At 35.2% G+C, this 24,633-nt stretch overlaps 1 protein-coding gene across 1 annotated transcript in view; it reads left to right on the plus strand.

The window, feature by feature from the left end:
* Nucleotides 1-24,633, plus strand: part of LOC141454322 (dynein axonemal intermediate chain 4-like) — a 45,894-nt gene that overhangs the window by 15,353 nt on the left and 5,908 nt on the right. Inside the window, exons 8-9 of the mRNA XM_074128431.1 lie at nt 4,276-4,455; nt 10,673-10,837. Coding sequence (XP_073984532.1) covers nt 4,276-4,455; nt 10,673-10,837 — 345 coding nt within the window. The remainder of the gene's footprint in view (nt 1-4,275; nt 4,456-10,672; nt 10,838-24,633) is intronic.

Raw genomic sequence — 24,633 nt, forward strand, 5'->3', positions numbered from 1 at the left:
AAGTGCCATCACCTAGGTCTGATAATGATCACGTAAGGGCCTAATGAGTTTTCTTTAAAAAATTTTCGATTTCTTTTATTTTCCCAGTATTCGGAGAAAGATTGAGGCTGTTTGGAGAATAACTTATGCTTCAAAATGGTGTCTATTTTTAGAAAATCTATCTGTCTTTTTAACCGTGCCATCAGAATTGAATTCAGACTAAAACGTTCTGAGTAATAACATTTTTATTGCAAAAAAGTAATGATTTTAGAAAAAAATTTAAAGGGACGTCACTCAAGAACAGTGGAAAATATGAAGTTGGCCAATACGTCTTTGAAGTCCACTTCAAATGTACTATACACAAGCCTATGGACATTACTTACTGGTTCACCCTGTATATTAGTTGCAAATACTTTGAATAACATGAGTTGCTTAAAAAAAAAAAAAAAAAAAAAAAATGGCTACACGTAATCCAGAGTTAGTTGGGAATGAAAAGAGGACTGGTTACAGGCACAAGTAAGCATGTAACCACATATCCCATACTACAACCATAAACTCATTTTACAGGGTCAGTAAATCGTAGGAACTTCCGAGGGACTGGAGAGGTAATGGGTCAGACAGAGCGAAAAACATAGGAAAAAAAGAAGGAATATGCTAACGTCAGGATGTGCAGCAGCCGTTGGTATCTAGAGGGGAATAATTTAATACCAATGATAACCGGGGACCAACAAATAACGTACTTTGCTCTATTTGACTTCCGGTATATATATTTTTTTCTCTCTCTCTCTCCATTCTGCTTTCTGAAATATCAGTTTACCATTGAAGATCCTATCTTTTGTATTTATAATTAATTAATATAAATTGTAGGTCCTTAGGGGTCATAAATTTAGGCAGGAATAAAGTTTTTTTAAATACGGTTTATTCAAAAATTGTTTTCAGTTTTTTATTAATAAAAATCATTAATTAACTATTCAATAAAATAACTTTGGTCACCAAATATTAAAAATTTACTAGTTAATTACGCAAAACTCTAATTAAAACAATTGAAAACTATTATTTATTAAATTCATTTTATTTGGAATTTCATTTTGAATTTATTCGCCATAACTCAAAAGCCAAAACATTGCAAGAAAACTGAAATGAGATATTTCGTTTTGGAACCAACGGAAGTTAACTCCGCAAGGTTTTGGACCAAATCGGTCGAGCGCAGTAAAGTACCTCTTTACTGAATCAATTTTTCAGTTATTTTTTCCCGAATTTTCTCAAAGTTGGCTCCAAAAATGGTTTTAAAGTTAACTAATTGTGATCTAAAATTTGATTATGGGCAATTTTGGAGAGAGGAAGTGGTTAGTCCCTAAAGTGATAATTATTTTTACCGGCAGTGTGTAAGAATAGTCTTTTCGCACTTTTTTGGAAAAAAAAAATTAATAATAAAATTACCAATTTATTGCATCGAATGATCTCCAATTGATTCCTCAACCCATTCTACAAACCGGTGACAATGAATTCATAGCTCTTCTGTCGCTTCCCTCATGTTTTTTACTATTTTGACGTGAATACGTCTTTAAATTTGCTATCATATGGTGGCAATCCAAAAAACCTAATGATAACAAAATCGGGGGATACAGTTTGGCATTATAGTTTCGAATCTATTGTCTATATCCAAAATTAAATTAGACCACTGGATAGCTGGATCAAAGAATTCATTACGATAAGCGAGGACTGTGACGCATCGCGCGCGGTGGAGGGGGAAGCGCCGCCATTTTGAGATCATTTTGCTGCGTATCGAGATTTGCAATTAGTATAACTTTTGACTCGGAGAAGCTATAATGTTCGTTTAAGTTTTAATCGTCAACTGTCGTCACAATCTATCGATTGTATATAAAACATTAGTGTAAAATAGTGACAGTGAATATAATAAAGTGTTAGAATAAAAAAATATTACGCTTATAAGCGTCGAAAAGCCAAAACCAAATACAGAGATCGGTATACGGTTGAAAAGGGCTTCTCAAAAACAATCTAGTGGTAATAATAAAACACCATATGACTGACCGAGTCAAGCTGTGCCGGGAACGTAAAAGAATGAATGCTGCCGAGCGGATCAACGACGTTGTCCAGTACATCTGCAGATGGGGCGGTTGAAATTATGCAAGTGGATAATGAAATCGCTTCTACATCGACAACGAACTGTATAGGCATAGATTGTGTTCGATCGTCGATTATGAAGACACATTGGGCAGCAGCTAGTGCACGTTTCACTACGACGTTTGTCAACAATTCATTCGGACATAAGTAACTCCGTTACGTAAACGTATTCACGTACAACACACGGCCGTGTCCATGACGCAGCCACAGTTTTTTTTTTAATAGTGAATTAACCTGGGGCAATATGAATATGAATCAAATGTGGAACTGAAATTCTTAATAAGGCGAAAATTAGCAAAGCGAAAATGCAATTTTACTGAATAAATTTCCACGTATTTCGCGATTGCCTCGCAAACGGTTCCTTGTACACAGTGATGGCCGCTCTAAATTAAATTTACTTTTATTTTTTACTTAAAACATTTTCCCTGAAAATTTAAAATTTTTAAGAGAGAGGGGATTGAATGGATTCACTTCTACAGTGAAAAGAATTACGTATGTCTAAAATGTTTGAAGTTGGAAGAAAAGTTACAACTTTGAGAAAAATAGAATAAGTCAAATGAGTGTTTAATTCAATTATTATTTAATTTTTACTCTGAATAATCTAAATTAACATAATTTCAGATTTTACACAAATATCTACTAGAACAGAAAGTTTATCGAGCGATCTCCCAAAATGAACAGAAAACTTTTTGAGTAAACATATTTTAGAGTCAATCGTACCAAGACTTAGGAGTTCTCGTACACAGTAAACTAAGATAGCTAGAAAAAAACTAAAAAATACATGTTTCCTTAGTTTTTTGTTAGGAATCCAAATTTACTTTGTAAATTTTTTTCGGTGCTTCCAGAAGCGAGATACAGGCACCAACTTCATTTTCTCAAATGGGAAGGTGCGGTTTTTATTTCAGAAATAGATTCCTCTGTTTTTTTAAAGAAAAATTTACTTGAACGGTTTTTTTCTGTGAGCGATATTTTACAAGTTATGAATGAAAACATGATTCTTATAAGAAATGTCAAAATGATAATATTATAACGGTTTTTTGATTGAATAAGAAGAAAAGTACTATTTTATTATAAATTTTACTCCTCATTAATATTACAGATCATGCTCGAAATGGCCTCCACCATTAGAGATGCATAGACATGCACTTTCCTGCCAATTGTCCCTTACTGCCAAAGAAATAGTTTCGGCTTTAACCGAGTTACAGGTATCTATTATTCTCTGCTTTAGTTCATCGACAGATGCAATCCGGGCTTGATTCTGATGCACCTAGATTTAGAAATGCTTTTCGATAAGCAGAAATAAGGAAAGAAAGAAAAAAGTTATGAATGAAAACATGATTCTTATAAGAAATGTCAAAATGATAATATTATAACGGTTTTTTGATTAAATAAGAAGAAAAGTACTATTTTAGTACAAATTTTACTCCTCATTAATAGTACAGATCATGCTCGAACTGGCCTCCACAATTAGAGATGCATAGACATGCACTTTCCTGCCAATTGTCCCTTACTGCCAAAGAAATAGTTTCGGCTTTAACCGAGTTACAGGTATCTATTATTCTCTGCTTTAGTTCTTCGACAGATGCAATCCGGGCTTGATTCTGATGCACCCAGATTTAGAAATGCTTTTCGATAAGCAGAAATAAGGAAAGAAAGAAAAAAGTTATGAATAATCACCTTGTTTTTCTAGTATCCTCAAAGGAAATAGTCCATAGGTGTCAAATCCGGTGAGAGAGGTGGCCACTGAATAGCCTCCGTGATAGATATAATACCATCAGGCATGTAAAGAGATATCTCGTTAGGAAATTTGAAGGGCTATCAAAAAGCATTTCTAAATCTAGGTGCATCAGAATCAAGGCGGGATTGCATCTGTAGATGAACTAAAGCAGAGAATAATAGATACTTGTAACTCGGTTAAAGCCGAATCTATTTCTTTGGCAGCAAGGGACAATTAGCAAGAAACAGCATGTCTATGCATCTCTAATGGTGGAGGCCAGTTCGAGCATGTTCTGGTAATATTAATGAGGAGTAAAATTTATAATAAAATAGTACTTTTCTTCTTATTTAATCAAAAAACCGTTAAAATATTATCATTTTAGCTTGGGACACCCTGTATATTATATAATAACTCTGTATATTTATTTATTCCAGTGTAAAACGCTGTCAGTCTGTGGTAAAAGAGAATTATGGAAAGCTCATAATGGAGCTGTATTAGGGATGAAATTTTCTCCGTTCACGCATTTAGTATTCCTTACATACGGACTGGATGGTTACCTCAATATATGGGTAGATGGGATACCAGAGCCAGTACATCAGATCTCCCATCTGCCGGTAATATTATTAATGATTTATTAAGTGTTAACCGCACAATTCTGTACCGAATAAGAAAAAATTTACACTTTTTTTTACAAAAAAACAAAAAAGTCTGTATTTTCTTAATTTAGACAACAATCTCAACGTCGAATTTGAAATCGAAAGTGTGTTCAATAAATTAGCTGTTGAAGAAGTGAAAAATTGATCGATAATGTGCAAGTTATTTTGCCTAAAATATTCTCAAAGAAGGCATGATTCTAGAATAAGTGACTATTCATTTCCGCTCACCCTCCAGCGGAAACGCTTTTGCGGTTGGCAGTGGCGCATCCAGAATTATAATTCAGGGTGGAGGCGCGTAATTTTTTTAAATTTTTATTTAAGGCGCCACATCTTTTGCTTGCATTGCTGGCCTCTGGACAATATTCTCTCGTTACAGACTATATATAGGGTCAGAGATGAAATCTAAAGACCAACTGCCCGGATTCGAATCGAGGGATTTCCGCTTTAGAATGCAGTATTCGCTTAACACTGAGCTAATTCTTTCACTAATAAATTGATAGTTCTAAGTAATTCAGTAATTTAAGCTGTGAGAATTTCGGGCAGCTCCAAGACACAGAAATAGAGCTGAGAGCTATGGTGCACGGCGCTAATTCAAAACATGATAAGCCTAGAAAAATTAGCCACAAACTATAAGCAATGAAATCGTGCTGGAGAGATGATAACAGAACCAAAATCAATTGTAGAGATTTAATAGGATGAAAAAATAATTGCCATTTCAGTTCAGGATACATTTATCCTGCCTAGCTTTCGACCTAGGGACTAGGTCATCTTCAGGGCTAGTTTACAAAGTAATATTTTACATTACAGGGTTGGTGTGTCTTCTGTCTTGTCTGTTCATGGTAAAGAAACTATGAATCAGTCATCAAAAATAATGAACAACAATGTAGAGATTTGCATACTCTGAAATACGCCTTCCACTATTCACTACCAAGTCCTGTGAAGTTTATTCAATTAATGAGACTGTCTTGGTCATACTGATGATTCATCTGGATAGCCAGGCATACGGCGAAAAAAGAGAGGAGTCCTCTCAGGAAGAATTTAATTAAACCAAAACAAAACAAAAAATAATTTAAAGAAAAAAAATTTATGGACGCTTAGAAATTGTAAACAGAATAATGTTCCAATGTTTTAGATAAGCGAACGCAGAAAATAAAAATATATATCACAAAGTGTAGAACAATGCGGCCAATTAATTAAAAAAGTTTTCCCTAACTAACTTTTCCAACTACGTAAAAAAAGAACCAAATGAAACAAGTATTAAATTCCAAACCCAATGAGAAATGATATATTCAAAATAAAACTACATATAAATGAATTATTCAAACTAACACAGAACATCCAGTGACTGTGTTTGTTATCTAAAATAATTCTGCGAAGGCAAACTGGTATAAAGGCTACTTGATCTTGCAAAAAAAAAAGAAATTAAAAAAACAAGCGGCGAGACTGGTGAAAAATAACGGATGTTATCTAAATCACAATAAGTGCAGCCAACTAGACAATAAAATCTGCTTTAACTCTTCTGAAAATACTTTTTCAACGAATAGAAAAGCAATTTCGTTCTAAACTAATCTAGAATAGAATAGATCATTTTTATAAATAAAAATATAATAAATGTAAAATATGTTTTGGTACAATAAAATGAAATTTTTGTAGCAATAGTCATAAAAAAAAACTTAGTGCCGGAAGTTGATTGTTTAAACAAATAGAACATTTTTTATTTTTTTTATCGCTTGTAGTTTTTCAAAATTCTGTAGCCCAGTTCTTTGATATAAAAGTTTTTGATGATAGTGTAAGAGTAGTAATGGCGGCCAGTGGTGTTTTAGGCGCGGCGGGTTCAATTAAGATCAAGAGGTCTTAATAAATCAAGAGTTCAATTTATAGCATTAGAGCATTGAATGGAGTAGGAGAGATTCATGGATTTTTTGGGTTTTTGTTTTATAATTATAACGACTTCTTTGTAAAAAAAGGCCTGTTAAGACTAAAGTGCCAAGTAAAGTCGGATACAAAGTAAGGAGTTAGAAGATCTAGCAGATTCTTCTGGAATCAGTTTGCTTGGTTAAACTCCAGACTAAAACCTCGCATGTCCAAATTGTTTAATAAATCTAAAGAAGCAGTCAACATCGTGTGTTCAGCTGTTGTCGTTTCAATTCTGTACGAGGTTTCAACGTGCATCTTTTGCTAAAGTATTTAACGATGCCCCAGCTACCGGGATGGAAATGTTTGTAGCCTACGTATGTTGAGAACAATGGCTAGCTGCTATTTCAGATAAAAAATTTAAAGAGGTCCTCTCCTCTTTGCGTACATTGCAATGAGGAGGAGGATTTCAAACATGTAATAATGATATGTCCACGTTATGTGGCAGAAAGGAAACGAATGTTTGACGACATATACAGGTATTTAGATGCACCATTTCGCTACCAAGACATAATATTCTCTACCAACATCTATTTGCTTAAGTCTGTAGCAGAGCTAGCAATGAAATATGAATGTATTTAAAAGTTATAGAATGAATGCAAGAAAATGATTAGAGAAGGATTACGTGATTTTAATTTAGGTTAAGCTATAAGGATGGCAGGAATATAGAGTACTGATCCATCCATTGTAAGTTTGTATGTAAATAGTTGTATATAGTAGAGGGATGAATGTGCGGAGCGAATGTATTTATAAGTAAGAATGGTGAGTGAGTGATATTCTAGTGATAAGCACCTAGACGATGCTGGCTGTATGGCGAAAGCCAATGCCAAAAAAAGGCAAAAAAAAAAGATATAACGATTCAAATAGTACTCCAGTAACAAGAGTGTTACTAAGCTCTTCAAACTGTAGAAAATGGGGCTTATTAGCTTGGAACTGTTGTGCAGATTGTGTCAGAAAGAGGAGGAAACGGACTCTCGCTTAGTGTTCGATTGTGCTGCAATCGAGTGGTTGCACTGCGAAAGGAGGTAGTAGCGCCAAAAGAACTAGCACGGAAAGTCCTAAACCTCGTTAGTAGCAGAGGTTTCGTCTACTAGATCCAAAAAGGGGAAGGCACAATAAGCCTCTATTGGCTGCAGGGCTCGAACAGGTTTCTAATCTTAATCTTAAGCTCTTCAAGCAATCCCCACCCCCCTACTCTAGCACAATAATTTGTGTTCAAACAATTTGTCCCAAACCTAGGCTTGCCTACAACGGGTTATGGATAAGGTAGAAGTTATCCCGCATTGCTTATTGATGCATAACTTCCTAGCTTTTTATTTTTGGGAGAAGCTGGTTCCTTTCTTTTACTATCTCCAGTTCCAATACAAAGTCGGGGCCACACCTGAATATCTTGGAAACATGGAGAACATTTTTTTTTTAGAAAAAAGTGGAATGAATAAAATTCCAGTTGAAAAAAGAAAATTGAAAATAATAGTAAAATGTTTGCAAAAATAAATTTAAAAAACGGGGAAAATTTATTAGCAGAAGGAGAGAGGAGAAAATGGCCGCAAAGGGAAAGGTGAATAGGGCCAAGTGCGGGAGGAATTCCTCTTCTCTTTTTTTTTTTTTGTAGCCCTTGTCAGAACGATAATTCATCTCAATCTCTCTTAGTGCTGTTGATGGAGCCTATCTGCAGAACAGGCCGTGTCTCCCCGAGAACAGTGAACAGAGTGAGGAACGTCTGCTCGGTATGCCCTTTCGACCGCCTCTCGTACATTGTGTACGCTCTTGAGTCGTGTGAGTGCCGTCTACATGTTCCTTCCTCCATGTCAGACAGGCTCGCCTCCGCTATCAAACTCATCCTGCAACCCTCCTCCCTCCCACCACACCCTTTCTCTTATTCACACTCCAAAGAGGAAGCCCTCTTTAAATAAACAAGACAAGCTATATGTGTACCCACTGTTCCACTATCTAACCCATTTTTCTTTCATTCCTTCTTCCGGCCTCTATTTCGCCCTACGATCTTTACTATTTAAAGAAAATTATTATTTTTTTATTTTTTTTTAGTCAAATTTCGAGTTTTACCAACACATTGTATTATTATTAGTAAAGTAAAGTAATCGCCTATTTTTGTCAGACGTGGTTTTACGTCCAGCTACCAATGGTTTTATTATAATGGTCATGGACGAGGGCGGAAGCTCATACTTTACTATAAACAATTTTGTTCTAAAAAATAAAAGGTAGCCATACGCGGGATTCGAACTGAGGAACTTTCACTTATAAAACCACGCTCGTGACCATTACACAAACACCCACCCATATTCATATTAATATTATAAAGGCAATGAGGCTATACATTACGCCTAAAAGACCCTTTAGAGGAAAGATGAACCCTATCTCACCCTAAAAACTACCTTGAAGAAGATTAACAGAGAACATAATATCCAAAAAAAGTTATTCAGTCCTTAAAAAGGATGTAGCGCTGTTAGCTGTCTGCCTTTCGTGTGAAACTTCTGAGAAAAATCAATAAAATAAGAAGAAAAGTCAATGATTTCCAATAATTAGCAATTAACTCAATGATTTTAGCCTTAGAAGGCTATGGTGAGAGCTAAAGATCTCCTTTTCCGCAACCCTAAAACCAAAAACTAGCTCTGGACAGGAAGATTTGTCACGTAGACCCATTAATATGAATAGAATGCACCATTAACTCCCGAAAAGTAATCTTTAAGGTCTTGGCAGTCCCATGGATCATCACTTAGCACATATCTAAAAACAGTATTCTTTTTTTTTGACGTTTTTATCTATTTTGGATGTTAGACATTTCTTTTACTTAGGCTTAATTTAAATCTGTTTTTTTTTAAAAAAAAAAAAAAGCGATAACAACAGAGGATATTTTCATACAATTTAGTTGCTCAAATTTAGGTAGACTTAAAACTTAATTTGGAAAAATATATGTATACGAGGTGTGGCTATTTAAATAACGAGACTGATGCTGCTACAGAAGAACTATGCATGCGCCAAATCCTAACGACCTAACAGCTGTGCAGCGTAAAGCCTTCTCTTTCGATTGCAGCGTCTCACGTGTTTGTAGAGAAATCTGTCTGACCGGAACCGTCGTTTGGGTAAGAGGTGTTAGTTTCGTTTTGCCGAAAACATGATACTACACATGTAGTAGAGCAACGAATTGTCGTGAAATTTCACACGAAACTGGGTAAAACCGCTACTTCACGTGTTTTTGAGTGGTTCAAGCGTTTCCAAGATGGCCGAGAAGACGTTCGAGATGATGGCCGCCCGGGTCGCCCTTCAACTTCCAAAACAGATGAAAATATCGATTATAATTAATCAACATTACTACCGTGAGGTGCTTGCTCAACTCCGTGAAAGAGTAAGGAAAAAACGACCCGATTTGTGGAAAGAACAAGTCACGGGGTTCTCCATCAAGACAACGCGCCGGCTCACACTGTATTGTCTGGTCAAGACGTTACTAGCCAAGTACAACATACCAGTTTTAGGCCACCCGCCTTATTCGCCTGACTTGGCCCCATGTGACTTTTATCTGTTCCTTAAAGTCAAATCTGCATTAAAAGGAACACGATTTCAGTCCATTGAAGCTGTGAAAGAAAAAGCGGTACGCCCGGGACCTCACAGAAAAAGACTTCCAGCACTGTTTCGAACAATGGTAAATTCGCCTGGAGCGTTGTAGGAATAGGGGAGGGGTGTATATTGAAGGTGATAATAACTAAATATGTATAAATTTAAAATAAAATGTTTTACTGCAATAGTCTCGTTATTTAATAGCCACACTTCGTATATACAAAAATGTGCAGACTTTGTTTTAATAAAAGCAAATAAGGCGGAAATAAAACATAATTTATCAAAACAGTAATTAATTTCTAAACGTGCAAAAATTAAAAAAGAAAAAGACACGGGATTTTCCAAAGTAATGAAAATATACTTTCCCTGGAGGAAAAACTAGTAGCTCTAGTACAAAGTTTTAAATTACTACGCCAGCAGCAGAGCTATATACCCAGTCTTGCACAGGAATATATCCTGTTTACTTGAGTTCTAGTTTAGGACAGGAGTATAGAGTTCCATTCCAACCGGTCTAGAGAAAGTTTACCATTTCTTTTGGCCGGATACTTAAATTTCTATTAGTTAAGCCTAAAGATAAATGTCTAATCGAAAAGCAGGGAGCCCACACTTTTAAACGCCGAAAATCTAACATCTTTTCCAATTATTTTATTTATTTCCCCTCATAATTATTATAATTTCCCTGTTCCAGCATTACATAATTGGAGGAGAATGGTCGCCAACCCACAGCACAATCCTATTCACCCTGACATATGAAGAACTAAAAGTGTGGAATTTAATTAAAACTGATGGAAAATATCAAGCCTGTGTAAAATATGAACGATTCACCTGCATGGCAGTATCGAATACTGGAATGGTGAGCTGAAGTTGATTATATTATTGTTATTTTTACCTTCAATCGTTAAATAATGTGGCAATTATTCCACCAAAGATTAGATTAGATTAGATAATAGATGGGACGGGACCTACGCCCCACGGCACCGCAGCCACAGAAGACTTATTGTGCCAGCCCCTTTCTTGGTTCTAGTAAGCGAACCCTCCCCTCCTAAAGAGGTTGAGGACTTTCCCTACTAGTTCTTTTTGCACTACTATCTCCTTCGGCCTCAGCGTTCCAAAGGTTTCATAGCGCAAACGCTCGATTGCAACGCAATCGAACAACAGGTGAGAGGCCGTTTCCTCCTCTTCCTGACATAATCTGCCCAACGGCTCCGAGCTGATAAGCCCCACCTTGCGCAGATGCTTCTTGAACCTACCGTGCCCCGTGAATAGGCGTATAATCTAATCTGATTCCTACCCAAACACAGGGTCTCTTTGGTTCTTTGCTTACACAGCCAAGACCACCCCCTAACTGTCGTTAACTCCAGCGATTCCCCAAAAAGACTCGCTGTGATTCTCCTTGACGATAGCATGTTACAGATCCATCTTGAAACAGTGGACTCTACGCCATGTCTATCCATCGCCAAGGCAATTGAACTGTAGTAGTGTTACTGAAGGCACCCTCAATATCCAGAAACACGCCCACAGCTTTTTCCTTGCAATTTACTGAAGCCTCCAACTCCTTAAGCAAACAGTGGAGGGCTGTCTCGCAAGATTTGCCTGTCTGGTAGGCATGCTGATTGGCTTGCAGAGGCCGTTACTTTAAAGCCACCTCATTCGACCAAAAGTAAAGGTTGTACTTTTATAATTTCTGGCGACTAAAAATGGAGGCGTTTACTTTAATTAAAATTGTGAATTGCGGTTACTTTTATGTAATGATTTGTAGTCTATCTTCTTCATAATATTTAATTATTCAATATTTAACAATATTATAGTCAAACCTTTTGTTTAAATTTAAAATTATACTTAGTCAATTCCATTTACTGGGAAGCCAACTCCGATTCCTTCTCGAGAATTGCCATTAAACGATATTTTACCGTGGTAAATGAAATAGTTATTAATTTGGGTAAGGAACACTCCTTATATGTATATATGTTATGCATATACACATATATTCGAAGATTTTACAGAAAAAGCTCTGGAGCCATTTTGGGAAAATGAACAATACATTCCGTAAAAAAAAACTTACTTCCGTTCGAAGAAGTTACTCCAAATTTGTCTTTAACAAAACATTTAACCCCCATTGACTCTATACAAGTAATAGTATAGTATATTATACAGGGTGTATACGGAGGAGTGGTCGAAATTTCGGGAGGTGATTCAGCAGCTCAAATGCAACAAAAAATATTCTATTCACTTTGGCCCGATTCTCAATAGTGTCCAAGAAATTTGCATTTTTAACTTTTCCGTCGATATTCGCGTTTTCCACCATAAAAACGGCCGTAACTTTTCTATCCTTTATCGTACAACAAATCTGCTTATTCCAAACGAAAGAGCATTAAATTTCCTATAAATTTGCTCAATACAGAGCCTTAAAACGTTTCTTATAAATAATGAAATTTTTACTTTAATGTCTAAAAAATTCGTTTTCGATGACTTCTGTTAAAATTTTCAACTGTATTTTTTCAATGATTAATGAATCTAGGAGTCACCCAATTTCAGAAAAAAGTTGTGCATTTATTGAGCTTCAAGACCATATGGATTTTTTTGGTTTTTAATAAAACCCTCCCCCGAACAGAGGGGTGTAAATGCAGAAAACTGGAATTTTGCGTAACCGATTTTTCATACTAATTTACTCAAATGTCAATTTTTGGAGAAGGAACAAAAAGAAAAGTAACCATTTTAGTTTTTAACAATTATTTAATAAAACGGAAGTAAAAAATGAAGTAGGAGAGTACGGAGAAAATTTGGTATTTAACTCCTGGAGAATAAACGGTATTTATGTTCTGTTATGAGTGATACGCTGCGTTGACATGTCAGTAACAACTCGAATATGGAAAATGATTATTCAATGTTCAGGCGACAGCTCTATTTAAGCTTTAAAACAATTTTATAAGCAGGCGAACAGGTGAACATAATCGTTCAAAAATATTCAAGTATCGATCAATGTCATATTATGAGTGAATGATAACTCCGAGACCCATTTTTGTAACCTTTTTTTTTACACATTTATATTGTATAATCGGTGGCGGAGGTTTAGTTTTTATAAATTTAGATTAAAGTATAAAAAAGAGGTGTGAGGAATATAGATTTGGCGGAGTAACTAAGAGTGTGAGATTAGTTTGTAGATCTAGATAAATTTAGATGGATTGGTGTGCGCGTGAATGAAGTCGAGAGGATCAATAACTCCCCGCCAGGGGGAGCTACTTCTTGCTGGCCTTTGTAAATATTGTAAATAATCTGTAGTCACCTTAATTAGGGTGGAGTCTGTATCAGCGGTGTGAGTAAATACAGAGTAGGACTTTTTAATTTTTGTAATAATTAATAATTCTGAGTTCTCCAAATTATGCATCAGTAGTGAGGAAAGAAGCTGGCATTTTCATGAACAAATTGCAAACTTACATGAAGATGTATGTTATTACACGATGTAGAAATAGTAGCATACTTTTAATTAAGACTTCGAACAAAATAGTCGATCTTTTACTGTAAAAAAATACCATTGCTGGATCTCGACAAGAACTAATTTCATTAATGCTTTTTATCTCTCAATAATATTTAGTTATTATCAGAGCACTAACAGAGCTTTTGAATTAACAATGTGATTAAAAGATAATGTACCTAATTCGTCGTCGCATTAATTGAACTGAATTAACGTCCATAACACTGTGACAGGTTATTGGGGTTTCAAATTACATCTCTATTTAACCTAAAATCGTATCAATGAGATTCATTAGACAATTAAAATATTCATTCAAATATTGAGGTGATTAAATGTCCTCATTAGATTAAATAGCGATTAATTGAAGCAATAAGTTCAATTATTATTAATGAAGCTATCTAAAGTAAATCAACTGGTCGCAAACATTTCAGGGAATAAGGGGGATGGAATTTTAAAGTATCAACTTATCATCTCTTCATTGACTTCAAAAATATTGAACTTTAAAGCTCTATCTAGCTGAGGAGGAGATAAAGATGAAGTTAGGATAGTTGAAATTACCATCAAGGCGGTGGAATGAATCATTTCTACAAGGTTTTTGGGGAAGCCGCGGAATGTCAGGCATTATTTCCTGAAAGAAAAGGACGTTTTTCGTTTTGGTTGAATCTTAGTAATTTGGAAACCAACTAACTAGACTATTTTTGTAGATTGGTAAGAACTAGAGAGAAGTACAGTAATATGTAAGTGTGACGACTCTATTCAGCGGATTATTTTTATTACTATCATTAACCTGTTAACTGTTTCGATCTTGTTGGAAAATGTGTCCCCCCAAAGTGCGTCAAACAAATTAAGCGATGACCAATAAATTCGTCAAACCCAGAGTATGTTTGATATGAAATTGTGTAGCCGCAATTTTGCCGAGTCCCTGACCAGATGATAGAACAGAATAGATTAAACTAGGGAGGCCTCAAGGCCTTCGCCACTGCGACCCCTTTGCATCTATTGTGGCTCCCCGACTTTAGAGCTCACTCTCCAGAGCCCGTCCGTTTAATCAGACTCTTAATTCTGGAGAGTGACTCCTGGGTAAAGCTGCTCAGGCCTTGGTTTTTCCTCTCCTGAGAAGTAATCCTTAGACAAGCCTCTCACACTGACAAAACACGTGTAGCAGTGCCGTTTCCTCTTCTTCCTGGCAGAACCTACAGAGGGGCTATCATCTGCCAGGCCCATGCGATGCGTGTGTTTTCTGAGCCTGCAGTGGCCAGTTAATAAGCCTACAATTATCCTTATAGCCCCACTACGGCCTTGACGGATTAATTCTCCCTGACCAGATGATAAAATACAAACAATTATGCTGGGAAATATCTTGGCAGGTTAGTAGCTCACGACTCAGCAGTTTGGATGATCGCTAAATCTTGAACCCCGCCTCTTGTATACAGGTAAATAGGGAACAAAAGGATCCTCATCCCGTTTTTTATTACGAGGCGCGCCACTTACTGCATAGTCTAGCCTAACACAATGTAGGAATTCGTTATTGATTCAGTGATGACTAATAAAAGGATACATTTACAAAGACTAATTCATACACTATATCTATCTATTAGTTCTTTTTATTTCGACATAGCCTCAAAATATTCCAAACTTCTTACAGTTTACGAATATATTTTAGTTTTAACTTAAATTGCAAAATTAACTGCAGATGGTCACTACTGAAAACCATGACGAATATACTCGTCATAACGCAAGATTTTACACTATTTTCATGACGAATATCTTCTTCATAAACAGTTAACTGGTTAAATTAAATTACTTCAATTTTGGATTCATATTTTTACTTCTTCTCGCAGTAATTAGAGAAAAATCGTGCCTATTTTTAGCGGGAAAACAGTTTTGAAGGTTCATTGACTAGAATAAAATGTTTTTTCATGCACTCATGGTCAGAGTTTGTGCAAGTGTGTGATGAGAAAGAGAGTGGGGGTAAAAACAGCACCAAAATTTGTCCAAAATCTCAAACATGGGATCTCTTTTCTTCCTGATGCCGTATCTTAAGTTTTAACCGAAATCAGTCCAGTAAAATTGGAAATCTACTGGACCATTTTTTCCCTATTTTTCGCATTTCCCCCCCAAAATAGCGCTTCTACTTCGTGTAATAGGATTTCCAGAAAAGCTTCTCACTTATAAGAATAAATGAAAATTCCTATTTTGTGGGATCTGTGAGAAGAGCATTTAAAGGCATGCTTCTAAGGAAGGGGTCCCCAAACTACGGCCCGCGGGCCATATGCGGCCCCCTGAGGACATTTATCCGGCCCCCCGCCGCACTTCCGGAAGGGGCATCTCTTTCAATGGTGGTCAGTGAGAGGAGCACTATATGTGGTGGCGGTGCCGCAAAGCACTGCGTCGCTCATCTACAGTACTACTTCCGATGACGCGGGACGGACGCGTCACAGCTCCGAAAAATAACAGCCAGAAGTAGGAAGAAAAACAAAGCACTATAACTAAACCGGACATTGGACCATCTTATTAGCCAAAAGCAGGCCCATAGTTCCCACAGAAATACTGGGCAGTTTGGTGATTTAAATTTACTTGTTCTTGATTTTAAATATTCTATTTGTTCCCGTTTTGTTTTTTTTTTACTTTAAAATAGTTTGTTTTATAGTCCGGCCCTCCAACAGTCTGAGGGACAGTGAACTGGCCCCCTGAGTAAAAAGTTTGGGGACCCCTGCTCTAAGGTGTCAGCTTGGAACAATGTTAATTCAAAATAAATAAAAAAATATTACCCTAAAACGTAGTTGAAACCATTTTTTAGTTTAACTTCTAGTAAGTTTTATTAAGCAATTTACAGACAGACAAACTAGAAATGCAATTAAAGATATTAAATTAAACATTCCTATGTCAGGAAAACTGAGAACATTAAATATGAATTAGCCCAAATTATAGACAGCTGACAGTTGATTAATGATAACGATAAAAAATTCCAAACGTTAATAAACGGAAAAAGAACATCACTGAATACAATGCACAACTAACAAATCACTTTTACATTCAGTCCCGTTCTTTTATTCATCGATAAAAAAAAAAAAGAAAAATCGATTTATTTCTGAATGGAACTCAGTGATGCAGTTCATATTTCATGTAGTCTAAGCCTGAACTATCTGGCTATTTACTGTTCATCGGACTATAATCTCACTAACAATTTTCTGTTCGGCTGTATCTAAAAATAAAAAAAAAAATCTAGTCTCTGATTTCTTTCGATCTAGTACTAGAGCGGATATTGGGGTCGTGCAGATTTCTGATTTTCATCAGTTACCGGAAATATTCTATTTCAAAGGTTCCTGAATCTTCAAAAAAGTTTGGTTTTTACAAATTGCTCTGTCAGTAAGTGCATGTTATCTACCTTAACTCAAAAACGAATCATTACGGAAACTTCAATTTTGATTTTTTTTTCTATCATTTTAGAGTTTCCTCAAGAAAAATAAATTTAATTAATTAAGTAGTTTTTTATTTTTAAATTTATTTGCAACTAATATACACATTTAGCAAATGTGTATTTACTGAGCTAGCTCAGTGCCACAACCAGGATGACGGGATGAGAGAAACCAGCCAGCTCTGGAACTCTCTAGAAACTTGTTGAAGTTTAGGAAGCAATGAGGTCACGTGGCCAACGCCTTTTTAAGCGACGTGGAGGATTGTCAGGATGGGACGATGTAGATAGTGATTGTGCCAGGGGAATTTGGGTGATCAGAGAGTTTTCTGTGCTGAAACTAATTTACATGGGGAATATTGATGGAGGGTGCGGTTGAAGTCATAGAATGGGCGCGTTCGGCGGAAGACTTTCGACTGGAAAGATTGGATAGGTTTGACATTGGATGGTTGGGTGGAGCCCCACAATTCTGCTCCATATGTCCATATTGGTTGTAATAGTGTTTTATAAGCTGTAAGTTTGTTTTGTACGTTCATGGAGGATTTCGGTCCAAGGAGTCTCCTTAGTAGTCCGTAGCGTCTGTTCAGTTCTTGCCTTTTAAGTCTTGTGTGAGGGTTCCAGGTTAGACGGCTATCTATATAGAGCCCTAGATAACGAACCTGTTTGGAAGTAGGTAGGTCAGTATTGTTAATAGTTAGTGGAGGGCAGGTCTGTCTTCGTAATGTGAATGTCACCTGTATACATTTGGTAGTGTTAAGTTTAATCCTCCAGTTCAGCACCAAGCTTCTATGAGCTCAAGGTGTTCTTGAACAATGTTAGAGACAAAATAAAAGTAAATTAATTAATAGAAAGAGGAAATTTTATAAAAATACATCCGAGAAGTTTGTAGTAAATTGGACAATTAAAAGAGCAAAGCACTAGTTTGTTACCAAACAAGCGCAGTCGCACACTATAAATTGGATATAACCAATAGAGTATCGTGTAATATTGTCAATAAAATATAAAATTCTGTGCTCTATTAGAGTCACCAATTTGTTGGCTGCAAATATAGGAATTTTAAATTGTTTTAGAGTCAATCTAATCATAACGTGAAAGATTTATTTCCAATTTGACGCTAAACTTCATCCTAAATAAAATTCTCTCAATCGAACCAAAAGCAGTTTCAACTAATTTTTTTTTTATTTTGTTTTTGTTTTTTAATATCCTTTTATCCTTTATCCTTTTAACATTTTGTTTCAATAAAAGAGAAAAAAATTACAGTAGTGCCAACTTTGTATTTTAATCGGAAATTAAGTATATTTGGAAATTTTTTTAATACGTAAGATTTTACTACAAAACTTTTAATGAAATAATTTTTACTTTAATATAAGGGCATTCAAGATTTTTTCAATATTAATACTGATTTCAGGATGATCTTGGTGTAGTGGTCTCGAAACTGGCCGATCCCTAGTTCGAATTTCGCGTTTAGTTACTTTTTTATTTGTTAGGTAAAGTATGTGCTTCCACCTCCGTACACGATGCCTGATTGGTAGTTGAGCGTTAAGCCTCGGCTGAAGAAAAAATAGGCGATTACTTTTTACTAGTTCAAGGCGAAGAAAAATGGCGTTACTTTTATTAAAATTGATTTTTGGCACTTTCTTTATCTAGCAAGAAATTTTTTTTAAAAAAACCGGGATTGACCAAAAATATTGATAACTTGATCTAGTTTGTCACCATAAATTAAACGTAATTAGATATATTGCCTTAATAGCCAACCTCTCAATAGTGTTTGCAAAGCCGCCATCAAATTGCCGACAAAAGAAGTAGTTAATATTTGTTAGTGTAGTAGGGAGAAACGCTATTGAATAATTCATCAATAAACATCAGCTGGAGCGTGTTCATTTTCCGTTGTTTATCTTATCAATTAACATTTAGTGGCGCACTAAATTCTACTGAATTGGCCAAACTAAGATTTAATATAATTATCGAACTATATTCGAGCTAGTTAGATATCTAGTTTACTTCAAGAATAGTTATAGTTTGTCTTTAGTCAAAAATGAAATTTCTTTCTAAATAAAGAATTAAAAAAATTGGAGTGAACTCATAAACTTGAAGGTCACTTTCCGGTGATGAGACAATGTTGTCTGTTACGAGAGAACATTGTCCAGAGGCCGGCAGTGCTCTGAAAAAGCCTTAGATGCTGACGCGTCTATTTTTATTGTTCTAATTTAAACATGGCTTTCACCATAGCCTTCTAAGGCTAAGATCATTGAGTTAATTGCTAATTATTGGAAATCATTGAATTTTTTTCTGATTTTTCTTCTTATTTTATCGATTTTTACTCAGAAGTTATTAAAGGCAGACAACTAACCGCGCTACATCTTTTTTAAGGACTGATTAACTTTTATTGGATATTATGTTCTCTGTTAATCTTCTTCAAGGCAGTTTTTAGAAAGAGATAGGGTTAATCTTTCCTCTAAAGCGTCTTTTAAGCATAATGTATAAAGGCCTCATTGCCTTTATAATATTAATAAGAATACGGGTGGCTGTTGGTCTAGTGGACAAGAGCGTGGTTTTATAAGTGGAAGATCCTCAGTTCGAATCCCGCGTATGGCTACTTTTTATTTGTTAGGAAAAAATTGTTTATAGAATTTATGAGCTTCCGCCCTCGTCCATGACACCTAATTGGTAGCTGGACGTAAAGCCCCGCCTGACAAAAATAGGCTATTAGATTAGATTAGATTAAACTAGGGCGGTCTCAAGGCCTACGCCACTGCGACTCCTTTGGATCTATTGTGGCTCCTCTCACTCTAAAGCTCACCCTCCAGACCTGTCCTTTTAATCAGACTCTTAATGCTGGAGAGCGGCTCTTCTTGGGTAAAGCTCACAGGCCTTGGTTTTTCCTCTCCGAGAAGTAACATCCTTAGCCACACGAGCCCCTCACACTGACACAACACGTGCACTGCCGTTTCCTCCTCTTCCTAACAGAACCTACAGAGGCTATCATCTGCCAGGCCCATGCGATGCATGTGTTTTCTGAGCCTGCAGTGGCCAGTTAGTAGGCCTACAATCATCCTTATAGCCCCACGGCCTTGAAGGATTAATTCTGCAGTCAGCCTCGGTGAATAGCCTTTAATGAACTACTTCGCCTGCCTCTGCCCCGTGGTGGCAGAGCCATAAATAGGCGATTACTTTACTTTAACATTTTTCAAACTATTATTAACATTATGTCAAATATAAAACTGTACCTCAAACTCTTTTAAGGAAGGAAAGTGAACAATTTCCGGTTTGAATTTTTTTTACTCGAAAATTTAGCAAATCATTTATTCTTACTTTATAATATATAACAAGAAGGCCGTTGTTCATAATGCTGAAATTGTATTTGAGAATCCTACCTCACCACTTACTCTCGGAAGTGCCCTAGATCGATTTTTCATTGAGAATTTTTGTAAATAAACGTAACTAAGATGAATGCAATGTATATACGAAGATAAATGAAAATTGTTCATATTATTTTTGAGAAAAAATCACAAAAAAGTATTTAAACAAATATATTCAACAATTTAAACTCAGAAATTTAACAACTGTGGAGTTGCGTACTAGACTAGAAACAGGTCGGACGTGTTTAGATGTGCTCTGTTTAAATCACTTTTTTCAGTGGTTTAATGAAAGTTAATTGATTTAAATTTATGATAGAAGTGATCTAATTAATTTTATCTGTAATATATTAAAAATTTAGAACTATTGGTGTAACTGATGTTTATTTATTAAATAAAAACTTTAATAACTAGAAGTGTAGGTTGGAATTGAACAGTAATAGTAGTGGAGCGGAGGGGGACATAATTCTGGTGGTGATCAAGATCACGGCAACGGACTGTTACTCTTTGTTTACTGGTCAAGTTTTAAGTTCAGATATTCTGTTTGGTTAAGTAAAATACAGGTAAACTGTTCTTTTATCTTTTCGTTTGGAATAGTTTTATTATCTTATTTTTATTTTTATTATTTTATTTGTAAATATATAAACCCAACTTTGTGAATTATGACTAGCCAAATTACTTTTGATTTAAAGAAACTCCTTGATGATTTAAAAACAGAGATTATAGAGGAATTTATGAACGTTATTCGTAGAGAATTATCCAATTTGAATATTACAGAAATACTCAAGGAACAAAATCAAAAATATAAACAATTAGAACAAGAAAATTTAGAACTGATTGATTTAATATCAAAACAGACAAGAGAAATAGAACGCATTAAAAGAAGAAATAATGTTGTTTTCTTTGGTATACAAGAGGAGGAAGAAGAGGATTATAAGAAATTAGAACATACTATCGTAGACGTTTGTACAAACGTGATGTCAGTAAATCTAGATAAATCTCACATAAACTACGTTAGAAGGTTTGGAAAGAATAAGGGGAAAAAACGTCCTGTTGTACTCTCCTGTGTTTCTAATAAGTGTAAAAGAAAATTACTGGAAAACTCCTCGAAACTGATTGGTTCGAATATATTTATCGCCGAAGATTACGACAAGGAGGACTTACTACAGAGGAAAAAACTAATAAAAGAACACTTAAAATTCAAAGACTTAGGCCATATAAGTAAATTAAGGAAAAACGGCCTAGTAATTGATGGTAAATTCATGCATATCACTAAATTATTGGACAGAGAGCAGAAAGAAAACAATTTAACTACACAAAAACCGTCACCAGAAGAATTTAAAGGAAAACAAATCAGAAAGGAAAAGAAAACGGTGCTAAATAATGTTTCTAGATCTAATTTGAATTATCAGGGTTTAGATAAATCAATGAAGAAAATTAAGCATGATCTAGCGATATAGCAATTACAGAAAAGTGTTACTTGCAACGAAGAAAGTATCAATGATGAAAACATTATCTACATATATAGTTATAACTGTCGGACACTAAAAGATAATAATAAATTATTAGAATTAATAGAAGAAATGAAAAATGTAAAATGGGACTTAATTGGACTATCTGAAGTAAGAAGAAACGGTGAAGAATGTTTAGAACTGCAAAACAATATGAAATTTTACTACAATGGCGATGGAAGTATAGGGGGAACTGGTTTTTTAGTTAATAAGCACCTGGCAAACCAGATAACATCATTTAAAAGTTACTCACAAAGAGTATCAAAACTAATATGGAACCCTGGTAGAAAGAAGTTAGGAAGAATTAAGATAATACAAATTTATGCCCCGACAAGTGACTCTACAGAAGAAGAACTAGAAGAATTTTATGGTAAACTTCAACCAGCAGTAGATGAAGATCCCTGCAGATTCACCATTATAATAGGGGATTGGAACGCTAAAGTGGGAAAAACGGAAGGAGAGAATGCAGTGGGAGGGTTTGGATTTGGAGAAAGGAATGAGAGAGGTAATGAAATGGTTGAGTTCGCTGAGGCTAATAACCTAGCAATTATGAACACTTTCTTCAAAAAAGATCCAGAAAGAAAATGGACATGGATTAGTCCAGACGGAAATACTAAAAATGAGATAGACTATGTTATAGTAAATAGAAAAGAAATAGTGATTGATGTAGATACTGAAGACAATATCAATATCGGAAGTGATCATAAAGCTATTAAAGCTACAGTTAAATTAAAATTCAGAAGGAAAACTTATCAGCAAAGTAGAAAGATTGAAATAGATAAGAAACAATTAATGTCGCAAGAATTCGAAAATAAATTAATATTAAACCTGGATAAGGAGAAAGACACAACTAAAGACCTTAATAGAATGGAAATGAGATTAGTGAAAGCCATAAAGGAAACAACAGAGGAAGTAATCGGAAACAAAGGAAGTAAGAATAGAAAAAAAGGAAGATTTCCTGATGAAATAAATAAACTGATGCAGAAAAGACGTAAACTGAAGAGGAAAGGAAGAGAGAAAATAGAATTCACAGAAATTTCTAAAACTATAAGAAGAATGATAAATGAATGGAACTCAAAGAAAAAGATAGAAGAAATGGAAGAAGTCATACAAACAGGTAGTAGCTTAAAGAAGTGTATAAAATCTCAAATGTTAGGAAGGAAAAGCATTATAGCGATGAAAGATAAGAATGGGATAATTAAAACAGAAAAGGAAGATATACTAAATATTATTTGCGACTTCTATAGTGAACTATATAGTGCACCAGAACCGATAGATCAAGTGCATTACGATAATCAAGACCTAGCGGAACTTCAAAAGATACTACCCTGCGAGGTTGAAAATGCTATAAGTAAATTGAAATGTGGTAAGACTGGAGGACTAGACGATATTGTGAACGAACAGCTGAAAGTGGGTGGTGAAAAACTAGCAATTGAACTATGCGATTTGTTCAATGTTTGTTTACAAGAACAAAGCGTTCCTCGGTCCTGGCTGAAATCAAAATTAATCTTACTTTTTAAGAAAGGAGATAAATTAGATATTAAAAACTATAGGCCATTAAACCTCTTATCTGTAATATACAAACTATTTATGAATATTTTAACTAAAAGAATGGATAGACATTTGGATTTCGATTCACCTGTGGATCAAGTTGGTTTTAAGAAGAATTTTTCCACTTTGGATGCTATTCTGGTAATTCGTGAACTAATAAGAAAAGCACAAGATTATGGAATCACCCTGCTACTACTGTTCATAGACTTCGAGAAAGCCTTCGACAGTGTGTACACCGAAGCAATTTTGAAAACCTTAAAGAGTAAACAAATTAAATATGAATACATTAAAATTATAGAATTTATTTACAAAAACGCCGAACTGCAAGTTAACATTGGAAATCAAAGAAAGAATATTAAAATACGAAGAGGTCTACGTCAAGGAGATGTACCTTCTGCAAAGATATTTGGAGTAGTAATGGAAGAAATTTTTAAGAGTTGCCAGTGGCATAACTATGGTATTAAAGTGAATGGTGAACAATTGGTCACTATGAAGTTCGCAGACGATTTAGTGCTGATTGGAAAGTCTCATGAAGAAATAATGAATATGTTGAAAGACCTAGTTAAATATGCTGAAAAACTCGGATTAAAAATAAATCCACAAAAAACTAAAATAATGAAAATAAATAACACTGAAGATATGATGGTAATGATAAACGAAGAACCAATAGAAGAAGTAGTTGAATATGTATATTTAGGGCAACTCATTGATAAAGAAGAGAAAATAGATAAAGAAATTAACAGAAGAATAAGACTAAGCTGGGGAATGTATAGTAAATACAGAAAATTATTTAGATCAGACGTGAGTATCGCAGTAAAGAAGAAGCTATGGAACTGCGTAGTGAGACCAGTCCTAATATATGGATGCGAAACTTGGAGTTTAACCAGAAAAGATTTGGAGAAGATAAGAAAGACAGTAAGAAAGATGGAGAGAAGTATGATGAAGATAAGTAGGAGAGAAAGGAAAAGCAACAAATGGATAAGGGCACAGACTGGAATGGATGATATTATAAAGGTGATCTGCGAAAAAAAATGGAAATGGGCTGGCCACATTGTGCGTTCGGAGGATGGCAGATGGGCCAAGAAAATACTGGAATGGTGCCCCCTGGGTTTAAAAAGAAAAAGGGGTAGACCTAAAATAAAATGGGATCACGAGATGAGGAAATGCTGCGGCGGAGTAGCATGGAAGAGAGTCGCCCTTGACAGAGCAGAATGGAGGAGAATGAGCGCAATATATGTTGAAGCCTGGCTACCACAGGAGAAGTAAAAACAATACAAAATATTAGCATTAAATTCGGTGAAAATTAAAATAATTAGAAGCAAAAATAATTAAATTAAAATATGT

The sequence above is a fragment of the Rhodnius prolixus genome, unplaced genomic scaffold (genome assembly GCF_049639745.1).
Source record: "Rhodnius prolixus isolate KJV_2025 unplaced genomic scaffold, Rpr scaffold_9, whole genome shotgun sequence".
NCBI lineage: Eukaryota > Metazoa > Arthropoda > Insecta > Hemiptera > Reduviidae > Rhodnius > Rhodnius prolixus.